Source organism: Xyrauchen texanus, chromosome 9 (assembly GCF_025860055.1).
Source record: "Xyrauchen texanus isolate HMW12.3.18 chromosome 9, RBS_HiC_50CHRs, whole genome shotgun sequence".
NCBI lineage: Eukaryota > Metazoa > Chordata > Actinopteri > Cypriniformes > Catostomidae > Xyrauchen > Xyrauchen texanus.
In genome coordinates, this window is record NC_068284.1 from 16,486,501 (window position 1) to 16,499,388 (window position 12,888).

General features: G+C 37.8%; 2 protein-coding genes across 3 annotated transcripts; one reads left to right on the top strand and one right to left on the bottom strand.

Annotated features, from left to right (window-relative positions):
- Positions 1-2,032: 2,032 nt before the first annotated feature.
- On the bottom strand, positions 2,033-5,472 carry tyw3 (tRNA-yW synthesizing protein 3 homolog (S. cerevisiae)). Its single transcript, XM_052135083.1, has 6 exons — positions 5,140-5,472; positions 3,966-4,046; positions 3,784-3,882; positions 3,619-3,690; positions 3,316-3,449; positions 2,033-3,018 (listed from the first exon to the last, which is right to left on the bottom strand). Exons 1-6 carry the CDS (start codon positions 5,308-5,310, stop codon positions 2,814-2,816), a joined length of 762 nt encoding a protein of 253 aa, XP_051991043.1. The 5' UTR covers positions 5,311-5,472; the 3' UTR covers positions 2,033-2,813.
- Positions 5,473-5,495: 23 nt separating this feature from the next.
- cryz (crystallin, zeta (quinone reductase)) lies at positions 5,496-11,583 on the top strand. 2 transcript variants are annotated; one of them, XM_052135081.1, is made up of 9 exons: positions 5,496-5,543; positions 5,771-5,886; positions 6,703-6,855; positions 6,950-7,113; positions 7,419-7,470; positions 7,587-7,736; positions 7,949-8,050; positions 8,147-8,242; positions 8,488-11,582. In XM_052135081.1, exons 2-9 carry the CDS (start codon positions 5,779-5,781, stop codon positions 8,647-8,649), a joined length of 987 nt encoding a protein of 328 aa, XP_051991041.1. In that variant the 5' UTR covers positions 5,496-5,543; positions 5,771-5,778; the 3' UTR covers positions 8,650-11,582. The 2 variants fall into 2 exon arrangements, with proteins under 2 accessions (XP_051991041.1, XP_051991042.1); XM_052135082.1 differs by having other exon boundaries at positions 5,514-5,539; positions 8,488-11,583.
- Positions 11,584-12,888: the final 1,305 nt, after the last annotated feature.

A 12,888-nucleotide genomic window follows, 5' to 3' on the forward strand; every position in this document is an offset into this window, starting at 1 on the left:
GGCAGCTAGCAGATGTCCAGATTAACCAATTTAACCTGACCTGGGCCCCAGCTAGTCAGGAGAGCGAGCGATTAGAGAGGAGAGCGGCACCTTCCCTGGATGGATGGAGTCTGTCTCTCTTTAGCAGGTCAGGTCTACCCCAAAAACTCTTTAAATTGTCTATAAATCCTATACTATTCATCAGACACCACTCAGATATCCGGCCATTCAGTGACACTAATCTACTATAAACCTCATCACCATGACAAGAAGGGAAGGGACCAGAGCAAATTACAGTGTCTGACATCTTTTTTACAAGTTCACACACCTCTTTAACATTATGTCTAGTGATTTCCGACTGGCAAAGCTGGACATCGTTAGTGCCGATATGAATAACAATTTTAGAAAATCTACATTTAGCATTAGCCAGCACTTGAAAATTTGATCTGATGTCAGACGCTCTGGTTCCTGAAATGCATTTAACAATAATGTCTGTAGTCTCTATTTCCACGTTTGTTACAATAGAATCAATTATTAGGGCTTTTTCAACATGATATTCAGTGGGTGCATCACTGAGTGTGGAGAATCGTTTGGAAACCCTAACAGGAACAGGAGAGTGGTGTCGCTTTGCTTAGCTAGTATGCAGCCGAGACGTCAACCAAAACACCCTGCTGTGGGGGCTCTAGAGCCAGAACCAAAGTTTGTACGTTGCTCACGGTTCTACCCACATCTGAAACAGTGTTTACCAGCTTCTCTTTCTCACTGACCTCCATCAACGTGTCTCGAACTCATGAACCCTCTCCGTCAGCCTGACTAATTCCTTACATTTATCACATGTAAATCCCTCATTGCTGACGGAAGAAGCCATAGTAAACATGTGACATGCAATGCAGGAACAAATAACATGAGCGGATGCCATGACTTATCGCACTTGATTGTTGTTGTTATTGGTTGTTCCTGAGAGGTGAGGGTTTGAGGTCGATGCGAATTTCTCACGCAATTGTTTGTTGTTATGGTTCTTGATAAGCGATGCTTTGAAATCGATGCAATAATCCGTGTAACACAGAGGAGAAAAATGCATGTGCGAATAAATGCACGCAGTTTAATCGTGATAAAAATAGAAAGCAGATGCACATGGAAAATGCGCGCAGCTGAATCACAATAAGAGAATAATTCGGGGGAAAGCCCGATGCGCACTGAAAAATGGCAGATGTTAAGGATTAAAAGCTGAAAACAGATAGATAAGCAGTGCTAAAAAAAAAAAAGCTAGCAGGCTACAAACACAGACTCGAGCTAGGCGCCAGCAGCAACAGGTAAAATACACACAGATGAAATGATGCACTAATAAGCAATGCTAAGCAGGCTACAAAAGGAATATTTCATATATTACATTTCCTTAAATTAATATTCTGGGTTTCAATACAAGTTTAGCTCAATTTTTGGGATAATATTGATTACCACAAAAATGTATTTCCACCTGTCCCTTTTCTTTAAAAAAAAAAAAAAGCATAAATTTGGGTTACAGTGAGGCATTTAAAATGGAAATGAATGGGGTCAATCTGTAAATGTTAACATACTGTTTCAAAAGTATAGCCATAAGACATAAACAATATGTGTGTTAACATGATTTTAGTGTGATAAAATACTTACAAACCTTTTCTGTGTAAAGTTATAGCCAATTTTACAACTTAGTTACCATGACGAGGTAATGTCATCAAACCCTAAAAGGACAGTAATAATTACTATTTTAACAACTTTACAGCTCAAATAATTAATACGTTTTAGCAAAATAATTAATTTAAGTGTTTATAATTATAAGCTTCACATTTCTGCCTTAAAACCCTCCAAATATTGGCCCCATTCACTTCCATTGTAGGTGCCTCAATGTTGGATGAGTCTAAATAATTTTTTTTGTGGTAATATTATTCCACAAATGCTGTGTTGAACTTAACTTGTATTGAACCCTAAAAAAAAAACAAATCCTAAATTTTAAATGAAAAAACAAAAACAAAAAAACAACTCTGAGCCTGTTGTAGCTTTCGACTGACATACATTCGACTGCTAATTTTAATCAAAACATTATTAAATTAATAATTTTATTTAACATAGCATTTTTTCAAAATTACACACATTTTGTTAAACATTACAAAACCTTTGTGTGTATTATAGTTCCTGTCTTAATTAAAAGTATGAAAGTCTTCAATTAAAATGAGACATCCGAATGAGAACAGCGGAGACAGGACTGTTAATGAGGCAAGACACCCAAATGAGCCGTTGCAGGACTAGGCCCACACAGTAATGCCTTCTAATCCAGAGAAAATGTGCTCCAAACCACACAGCAGTTTTTTACAACATCTGACATATGGCTTTTCAGGGATGAATAACAGTTTTCTACATTGCTGTAAGAGGGCAATGCTGGAAAACATCTTCCTTCTGCATGAGCCAAAAAAAAAGAAGAAATGAACAAGGTTTACACTCATAAGCTTTTGAAGTACAGCATGTTAAACTAAAACAGAGTCACACAAAATAATAAGGCATATGAATGAGCTGTACAGGAAGCAGGCACCCCTTTGGTCTTCTGAAGGTTTCTAACAGAAGTGTGTTTTTAAGTATGCTTTATTTACATTTGTCATTAAGAAACAACTTAAGTTTTAGCGAAGACATCTGCACCCTTTGTCAATGTTTACATCCAATGTTCATAAAAATTAAGAAATGTGACGTATGTTTAATGGGCTAGTACTCCACTGAACGCAAACCTTGGTAAATGTGCACAGTTGAAAAGTTTGGAGCTAAATGCCAAGGACTGATGGTCAGATAATGAATAAAAAGATTTCCTATGATAAAAACATTAGATCACAGTCCATTTCTTTTTGATTGTCTTCAATTGGTTCTTTGACACTTTGGCTGTCACAGTCTGTCACAGGATTGACCTGTACCCTTTTCCTCCTCCGCCTGTAGACAGGTTTCTTGTCCGTCCCCTCCTGTAAACTACATATCTGTTGTTGAGGCTGAAGGGCAGCTTGCAAGCAATCATTGAATCTGTTAAAAATAAATATGACATTACTATAATTTTAATAAAAAACTTATATATACACACAACAGTGGGATCCAAAACCCTTGAACCAAAATGATAATTGGATTTTTGGTTTTTAACCAGGAAATAATAATTTTTACGAATTTTAAGATTTGAAAGAATGAAAAGTTATCATGTAACTTGGGTTTTGGGCCCAACTATATATATATATATATATATATATATATATATATATATATATATATATATAAAACATACAGAGACAGAAAAAAATGCTCTAGATCCTCAGCTTAAAAACACACCTCTCTATTCTTTTAAGATTTTCTTCCATCTTCTCATTAGCAACTCCAACGAGGAAATCGAGGTATTCGTCACTGATGAGGACTTTACCCCTGTGGCTGAGTGGGACCTCAAGACAGTGTGTACTACGCACCGCCTATACACAACAAATACATTTCAAAGTTATTTCAGACCTCATAAGTGCATTGATGAATCTTTGATGCAAGTTTAAAAATTAAAAAAGAAACAAAAAAGGGCACAAGTGGTTATATAATCAGGATGAATTGGTAAAATATGATGGGTGAAATATGCTTGAAATTTCTTACCATGATGACCTTGCCTTTCTTTCCCACAGTTATACCAGAATTCCTGAAGCCAGAGTTTATTGCAACAGTGTGCTGAGTAACAAAGCATGAACAGCAAATTATTCTTTTTTCCCCCTCTAAACATCCTACATGGCAAATTTCATTCTAATTAATGTTGACAGTCACCAGTAACTGTGCATCTTCAAGGTGTTTACACTGAACATGAAGGACAAAAGGCTCAAACTTGAAAGTAGCTTCTCCAACAGACTTCTCCAAACCTGTGACCTGTTTAAAAAATGCATGTAACATCAAGGTCAATCATTATTGTAGATTTGTAAAATGTTGTCAGTGGGGACTGTATTTCTCACCACTTCTTTTCTTTGGCACTTCTGGTGGGTAACAAATAGCCAGGAACAGTTTTGTTTTTGCACATCGGGGCAGTCTGACACCTTAAATCAAAACACATTCCATTAAATAACAGAAAGTGACCAATACACACAATATACACATTCACTAAAAATTTAAAATTCTCTCATTATTTACTCACCCTCATGCCATCCCAGGGGTGTATGACTTTCTTTCAGATGAAGATTTTTAGAAGAGTATCTCAGCTCTGTAGGTCCATATAATACAAGTTAATAATGACCAGAACAAAAAGTAATCCACATGACTCCAGTGGTAAAATCCATGTCTTCAGAAGTGATATAATAGGTGTGGGTGAGAAACAGATCATTATTTAAGAGCTTTTTTTATTGTTGGTTTTTTCACTATACATCTACACTTTCACCAGCCCTCCTATGCACGTTCAGGTGAGGACCAAATTCTTCTTCTTGGAGTTATTTTTTTTTTTTTAAGCGAATTGCATTATTTGAGCATATTTCTACCTACTGTGCAGGGAAAAGAAAAGGGGAGGGACAAAGCAAAGGAAAAGACTAAATAAATAATATTTACACAACAACCCAGTTGGTGGCGATTTGCACGAATAATACGAATCGGCAAAAAACAGAAGAACTCTTGTGAATGTGCGTAGGAGGGCTGTTTGAAAATACTTTTAGTAAAAAAAGGAATTAATTATTGATCTGTTTCTCACCCACACCTATCATATCGCTTGAGAAACATACATTAAACCACTGGAGTCATATGGATTACTTTTATGCTGCCTTTATGTGATTTTTGGAGCTGCAAAGTTCTGGTCACCATTCACTTACACTGTATGGACCAACAGAGCTGAAATATTGTGTTCAGCAGAATAAAGAAAGTCATACACATCTGGGATGGCATGAAGGTGAGTAAATGATGAGAGAATTTAAATTTGTGTAAACTATCCCTTTATAACTTGGATTTTGCTGACTTTTGGATAAGTTTGAATTACTTAACTATTATTGCAAAAATGAAGAATACAGTCATATTAAAAAATAGATATGTGTCCAAACTTGTGACTGATAGTGTATAACAACTATTTATGTAAAGACAGTACACATTATCAGCTTAAGCATACTAACAAATAAACAGTTCGCCTACTAAACATTTTCCCAGCCTTACCCCGTCAATAAGGATAATTCTTCCAGAGCAAGAGCTTGTAGTAAAGTACTGATCGTGACTGTTTATACAACACACAATATGAGAAATGTCCTGATCTACACTCCCTTTCTTGCTGAAGTCACTCTTACTAAGACACTGATTCTTCCATTGTTGAAAAGTATCGCCTTCCATATTTAAAGACTAAAGATTGTGTATGTTCAGTCATATGAAGACCTGTAGGTCTTACTTGTAAACGACAACATAAACATAAAGTAAACAAATTTGGTAGCTAGATTTGCTCTGGCGCATGTTTTCTAACGGACCATAATGCTTTGTTGTTGGCTCGGCTACGGTGGCCGAGAGCTGCCGAAATTATTTCCATACGGAAGCGGAGAACGACTTCAGTCAGCTGCAGCCTGTGGTAGGTGCGTAGTTCATGTAGCTTATTTCATGGCGTGCGGGTTTCTTCAGAATTGCCATACAATTTTTTTACATTTAAAATAAATTAAAAAATGCATAAGAGATTATATAAGAAAGGTCTGCTGAGATCGTGTCGATTCAGATGTCCTGAATTCATTTGTTTGCTTGATCTTCTACAGTGCAGGAATAACCAGTCAAAGTTTATTCTGCTTTGTCAATCATTGTTTTGCAGAGTCCAGCATGGCAACATCAAAATTAATGAGAGCTATCAGAGTGTCAGAGTTTGGAGCTCCTTCAGTTTTAAAACTATGCACAGACCTGCCTGTTCCAAATCCTGGTCAGAAACAGGTATACATGTTTTGAGAACTAAACTTGGATCATAACAATCTATGAAGTGATGGACTAATAATACATCGAGCAGGCTGATAAATCAGTCAATATATGTCCATTTTTAAATTTTCCATATCTGCCATTAACTATATTGGTGTTTTCACCAAGTGTCAGCTCCAAATCTTGAAAACTATATAAATATTTTATGTTTTAAAAAAAATTTGTTTGTAATTTTAATGAGCCATCCATCCTCTGTTTACTTAAAGATATAGTGTACCCAAAAAAAGAAAATTCTGTCATCATTTACTCACCTTTATGCCATCCCAGATGTGTATGACTTACTTTCTTCTGCTGAACACAAATTACTTTTTAAAACAATATTTCAGCTCTGTAGGTCCACACAATGCCAGTGAATGGTCACCAAACTTTTGAAGCTTGTCACCATTCACTTTGCATTTACGTTTATGCATTTGGCAGATGCTTTTATCCAAAGCAACTTACAGTGCACTTATTACAGGGACAATCCCCCCAGAGCAAACTGGAGTTAAGGACCTTGCTCAAGGGCTCAACAGTGGCATCTTGGTGGTGCTGGGGCTTGAACCCCTGACCTTCTGGTCAGTAACCCTGAGCCTCAACCACTGAGCCACCACTGTCTTCCCATTGTACAATTGAACAGCTTGTAAGATTAAAAATCTTTGTTTATGTTCTGGGATGGCATGAGAGTGAGCAAATGTTGAGCAAATTTTAATTTTTGGGTGAATGATCCCTTTAACCATCGGCCACAATTGCTGTTTTTCCGAGGTGCTTTGTAAACAGGATTTTCTGCTGATCTAGGTTCTGATTCGAGTTCATGCATGTGGTGTAAACCCAGTGGAGACCTACATCCGATCTGGATCCTATGCTCGGAAGCCCAGTTTGCCCTACACTCCAGGATCAGACGTCTCTGGTGTGGTTGAGGCTGTCGGGGATGGTGTTTGCCTTCTGCGGGTGCCTTCATTTTATTTGTTATCCCTCTTACACACTGTCCACACATCGTGGCTTGTTTCCTTTGCATGGATTGACATAATTTGTCTTTTCTCAGGCAGGTGACAGGGTCTTCACCACAGGTACTGTGACAGGGGGATACGCAGAGTACACGGTTGCTGCAGAGGACACGGTTCACAAACTTCCTGATTCTCTAGGTTACAAACAGGGTGCAGCCATCGGAATTCCATATTTCACTGCATTCCGGGCATTATTTCACAAGTGAGATTGTTGGAATATTTTTGTGCAGTCATCAGTCAGGATATAGCACTGTGTTTCATTGAGATATACCCTGTGCAAAATAAACAGCTAAGACCAGCTTATGTTGTTTTAATGGTAAGATATTTTCCCACCCTTGCCAAGCTAGTGCTTAGCAAGCTAGTCTTTCAGTCAGACCAGCTAATATGTGCTTATAAACATTTAGCACCAACTAAGACCAGCTAACCAGCTGGTTTTAGCTTTTTTTCCAGCGGGGATATGCTTATTAATATAAAATACATTTTGTAATGTACTTATGTTCCAAAAAGGGCTCATTCCAAGCCAGGAGAGACGGTTCTTATCCATGGAGCCAGTGGTGGGGTAGGAAGGGTCATTCTTGAAACATAGAACTTTTGTGTATCAACAATTATTTTGATGAATTAGATATGTTGACTTGCTCTACACAAAATGATAATGCATTTTGTGTGTGTTCTCAGGTTGGCATTGCAGCATGTCAGATTGCACAAGCTTTTGGACTTAAGGTGCTGGGTACAGCAGGGACACCAGAGGGGATGAAGCTGGTGCTCAGCAATGGAGCTCATCTTGCATTCAACCACAGAGAAAAAGACTACCTGGAGAAAATTAAGGTTTTCATTCACTTCCACAATAGTGCTTTCTAGGCTTTACATGACCGATGAGTCAAGCAATGCTCTGACCATTACATGCATGAATGTAGAAATCCGGCTTAATCATGGATATACTTGAAGATTGCATGTCTAGAAATTGTATTTTAATGATCTCAAATAGATCTTAATCATAAAATTACGCTACCAAGCTTACTGATTTCCTCTGTTTTTAGGAAGCTACTGATGGACAAGGCGTCAATGTGATCATTGAGATGGTGTCCAACATCAACCTCAGTAATGATCTACAGCTGCTTGACTTTGGTGGCAGAGTGATTGTGAGGGCCATTTGTTTGTGGTCACAACAGATTTTGTTCCTTTTGTATAATTTGCAGTACTTAAGTTATGTTTATCATATTGTTTTTTTTTTTAAGATTGTCGGCTCTAGGGGTCCTATTGAGATCAATCCCAGAGACATCATGATCAAAGAGTCGAGCATCATTGGTGTGGCTTTGTTCTATGCTACTAAGGTACTTTGGGCTTCTTTGCATATTTAACTAAATCCAGCTTCTCCTTATAGATACACTTTTTTTCCACTGAATCTGGGAATTTTTATGTAATGGAATGCATATCCTATGCCACTAGGTCCTCATCTCTTGTGAATGGTTGTCATTTTACACATAGGTTTCAAAATGAGTTACATAATTATGTTAGGCTTTCAGAAAGGATGCACAGTCAAATGCAGGCTCTGCAAGTTTTTTTGTGTACTCCAAAGGAGGAAACATCCGAGTGTGCAGCAGCCCTTTTTGCTGGAATGGAGGCAGGCTGGTTGAAACCTTTTGTTGGCCCAGAATACACACTTGATAAAGCTTCCCAGGCTCACGAAGACATTATCAACAGCTCTGGAGCCAGTGGAAAGATGATTCTCAAAATGTGAAATTATGCAGAATTTGGAAATCTAGTGTTACTTGCATCTGGAATTGTTTTATAATGTGTCTTTAAATCAATGGTCAAATTATGTACTGCAGTGTTAAGTTCTTATGAGGTAAATGATATTTTCAATGAAAACTTAAATATGAATAAAATCATTTTAAAAAACAAGCACTAGATTAAAGCACTAGGTTACAAAATGTAATGTTTAAACAAGTGGATAATAAAGATTTACAGTAAACAACGTAAATAGACATTAATTAGAAAAATAATAGCAAAATATTCTCAGCACTAAATGAATACATAATGAATGTATCAATTAGATTTATTAACCTGTGGAATCAGTTTGATAAAATAGGATGTATTGCATTTATAATAGCATTGTTTCTGCGTAATCAGTTGTCACCCTAGGGCTTGTCTAGTGTGATGGATGAAACAATGTAAGGTGAACTTGTGTGTTTTCATGGTTGTCAGGCTGCTCACTGCTGGCCACTGTAACACATTTCTGATATCAGGTAACACACTGGTTCAATGCATGCTCTGTTTGCACGTAACTGAACACATCTACATTGCAGCTACAGTATTATATACACAGATTGACTGTAGGAAAGTAACACCAGTTACAAACTAATAGTGTATGGAAGTTTATAAAGTAACTGCTGTTTTAGTCAATTTTGGACCCATAGCTTATTGATAGAAGTGTTAGGTTTTATGCTGTCCAATGTGTGGTAAGTATTTCAACATTAAATACTTTGTTGTAAAGAGAGCACTTTCAATTTAGCTACTAGTCCAGTTTTGCTGAAGTAGATGGAACTTTTTTAAAATTTTTGATAGGAGAGGGGTTTAGATTTTACCCTGTGCATATTCATATTTATTAAGGATGTGCATGAGTAATCAATTAATCGAGTACTCATTCAGCTTCAAATCTTTGGCTCGTAAAAACACTACTCAAATATTGCAATTTGATTTGCCTTTGCCTGCCACATCCACATACGTTTAGCAATGTAGTTTATTTGGAAAAAAAGACATAGACTGTATGTATACTTTGAAACCATTTTTAGCTGTAGATGAAGATGGGTGATGCAAAATTGTGTTCATCATGTTCAGATGCTCAAGGCACTACTAAAGCTTTGACGCTCACTGATGGACTCATTGACTCTGTAGACAACATGGTCCTCTCAGATTTATCCTAAATCTGAGTGTTCTGGCACTCAGCAACAATGCCATTTTCAGCATAATGAAAAACGCTGTCTCTGGACCACAACCACATCACCAGCCAATCTCTGGACAGCTCCACATTCTCCTGGCTCCTCAGGTTGGAGTCTCTCCAGCTAGGTAACAATGCTCTGATGGACATTGACGGTTCTTGGCTCCAGAGCTCCAAAAACCCTTCAGCTAGAAGGGAACCTCCTCACCAGCCTGAACTCCAGCACCTTTGCCCTCTCTGATCTAAGGAAGCTGGAAACATTGGACTTATCTGATAACCTCATCATGTACTTGGGTTTGAATAGCTTCCGAGGACTGTCCCATCCCCACAGTCTCGATCTGTCCTGCAATCTTCTGAAGAAAGCCCCTGATGCATTCTCTTATCTGTCATGGCTTTCAATATTGAACCTTGATTTGAACCTCTGGAGCTGTACTTGTGAGCTGAGAGAACTGGCCTCATTCCGCAGCAGCTACATTCAGGCTCCAGATAAAGTGTTGTACAATGGGCAGAGAATGGTGTGTGTGAATAGTTAACCCAGCTGTGCAAACTGTACTGGAGTTGACTGAGACAAACTGTGTCCCACCAAACAAGAATATCACAGTGGAGGTTGTGGCTAAAAGTAATATCACACTGCAACAATACATTAGAAATGTTGCTATTGCTGTTGTACTTTCATTTGTGGGTGAGTACCTAATAGAAATATTTGTCTATTTATCCCATTTTAGTCTACGGGCAAGAAGTTGCTTTACTACAAGTGTTTACCGTTCTTTAAACATCTGTGAATGCTTTTCTGTGAGTACAGGTGTTTTGAAAACAACTGGTGTTCAAGTAGAGATCTTTAGGAAGAGCTTTTGACAACTTATTATGTGGTAGTGTTTAATTAGTGGTGCTTGCTTCTGCACCATTTGTTGGACACCCATGAAAGAGGTGTCAAATTGTCTGGCTTAATGAGAAGAGGTGTGCTTTGACTTTTATAAGTGACAGGTGTACATTGTTGGCCCAGTAGGCAAAAAAAATGAGTGAAAAAAATCTATTTTGACTAAACACTGAAAAAGGGAACATAGGGCACATATCTCTAGAACAGAAAATTGTAAAGACATGGTTGAATTGGGACAGTAAGGCAAGTTTAGTGACACCCTTGCAACCACGCAGAACACAACGTAACAGCACCAGAATATCATACGCATGGGGGTGGGCTCTTTTGACTTGGGACAGCACGGCAAGTTTAGACACACTAGCAACCATCCAGAACACCATATCATAGTACCAGAGCATCATAGAGACATGATGGTGGTCTCTTTTGACTTTGGACAGGCAAAACATTATTTTAGAAAATATGCAATTTTTGGATATTTACTTAGAAATGTACTCTGCAACTAAAGTGGCAAGTTGATTATTTTTATTTTTCAAATTAAAGTTGGAATTTTTCAATCTTGTTTACATAAATTCACAGAACATTTTCAAAAATGTATGTTCATTTGTTTGCAAACAATTATATTCAAGACATCTTTGGTAAAATACTGGGCATTAATGGATCTATCTCTTTCCATTGCCCTAGCAGTATTTTATATACTATATCACTGGAACATGGCAATGCAATGCTAAAGATATTGTTTACTTTTGAAAGACAAATTGCTTATGTTCCACATTTGTCACTTTGGATAAATGACTAAATGTAAATTAAATGGGTTAAACCTAAATTCATTAAATCACTTTTCATAACTAAGATTATTAAAGTTAATATGGTCTGTGTTGAATTGTAGGTGGTGTTGGTATTACCCTGGGAATAATGGTCATTGCATACCACAAACTCAATAAGAGGTTTAAACAGGTACAGGAGGAAAACGGAGTCAAGAAAAGTAACACATCTAGCCTAGAAACAGCCCAGTGGAATTTCTGTGAAGGCAAGGACACTATCAATGAGTCATGCTCTGTACAACAGCAACTACAAATCCCTTCAGCCTTGGGACAGAGAGGACTCCCCTAGTCAAATGGCACCAGACACAGTGGAGAATCATTTATCCTACCACAAGTGCAGATCAACAGCCCTTGCTGTAAGACAACAAAAAATATATATTTTCCTGCAGAGAGACGATCTCATGGGTGAACCATGTGAGAGAGAAAATAATTGGCCAACTTATGTGGCTAATCGCCAACATAAAGGGAATGATCAGCATTCTGTGTTGCAAGAAAGGATCAAAGGTAAACTAGCAAGTATGCTATTGTTTTGAAATGTATCACTGTTATTATTGCTCATGCTTGGGGTTAGGGATATGAACAAAGGGATTTATTCTTTAGAAATTGTGAAAATCTAGTTGATTTTTCTCTTTTAAATCTAGGCACATTCCAACGTGTTCTTTTTTAAATATTTCGCACCATTTTGTTCACAGACACAAGTGTACAAAGACACAATGAGAGGGGGCCAGAAATTCCTAAAAGCCAACATTTGGGCAGTCAGGATATTTCTTCCCAACATCGTGGGGGTTCAAACGGCATCTCAGCTGTCAGAATACAGCAGCTGGCCCTTAGTAATCATTTCACTTCCCTCCAGAGAGGCCCATTTAGACCCCCAGGCCAAATGCACAATGAATTGGTAGCTCACGGAAGGCACATAAATCACTCGCTGTTAAAACACCAGGCTGAAAATGTTGGTGCTCAACCAATTTACCGAACCATCAGCTGTCTGCACTGTCATTAGACTTATGAATATAGGCAAGCTGGGAGTAAAAACCAGAGCTTTTCATTTCAAAATCACTCAGAGAACACACTTCAAAATGGTGCAAACATGTATGATGCTATACTATACAGAGACATCTCAGGTTATAATGAGTCTTGCCCTAGGGGACATGGTAAGAGTCAAGCCAACAAGTTGGGTTTTAAGTTAGCCTCTCAAAGGAGTGTTACTTTTGATCTAGCTGGGTCTGAGGAAGGAGTCCTCACAACACCAGCTGACAAACACAGCAAAGAGAGTAGGACAAAAAGCTCTAAAACAGCTGTGCAGAAGACCAACCACAAGTTTGCTAAGACAAAAAGTAGCAC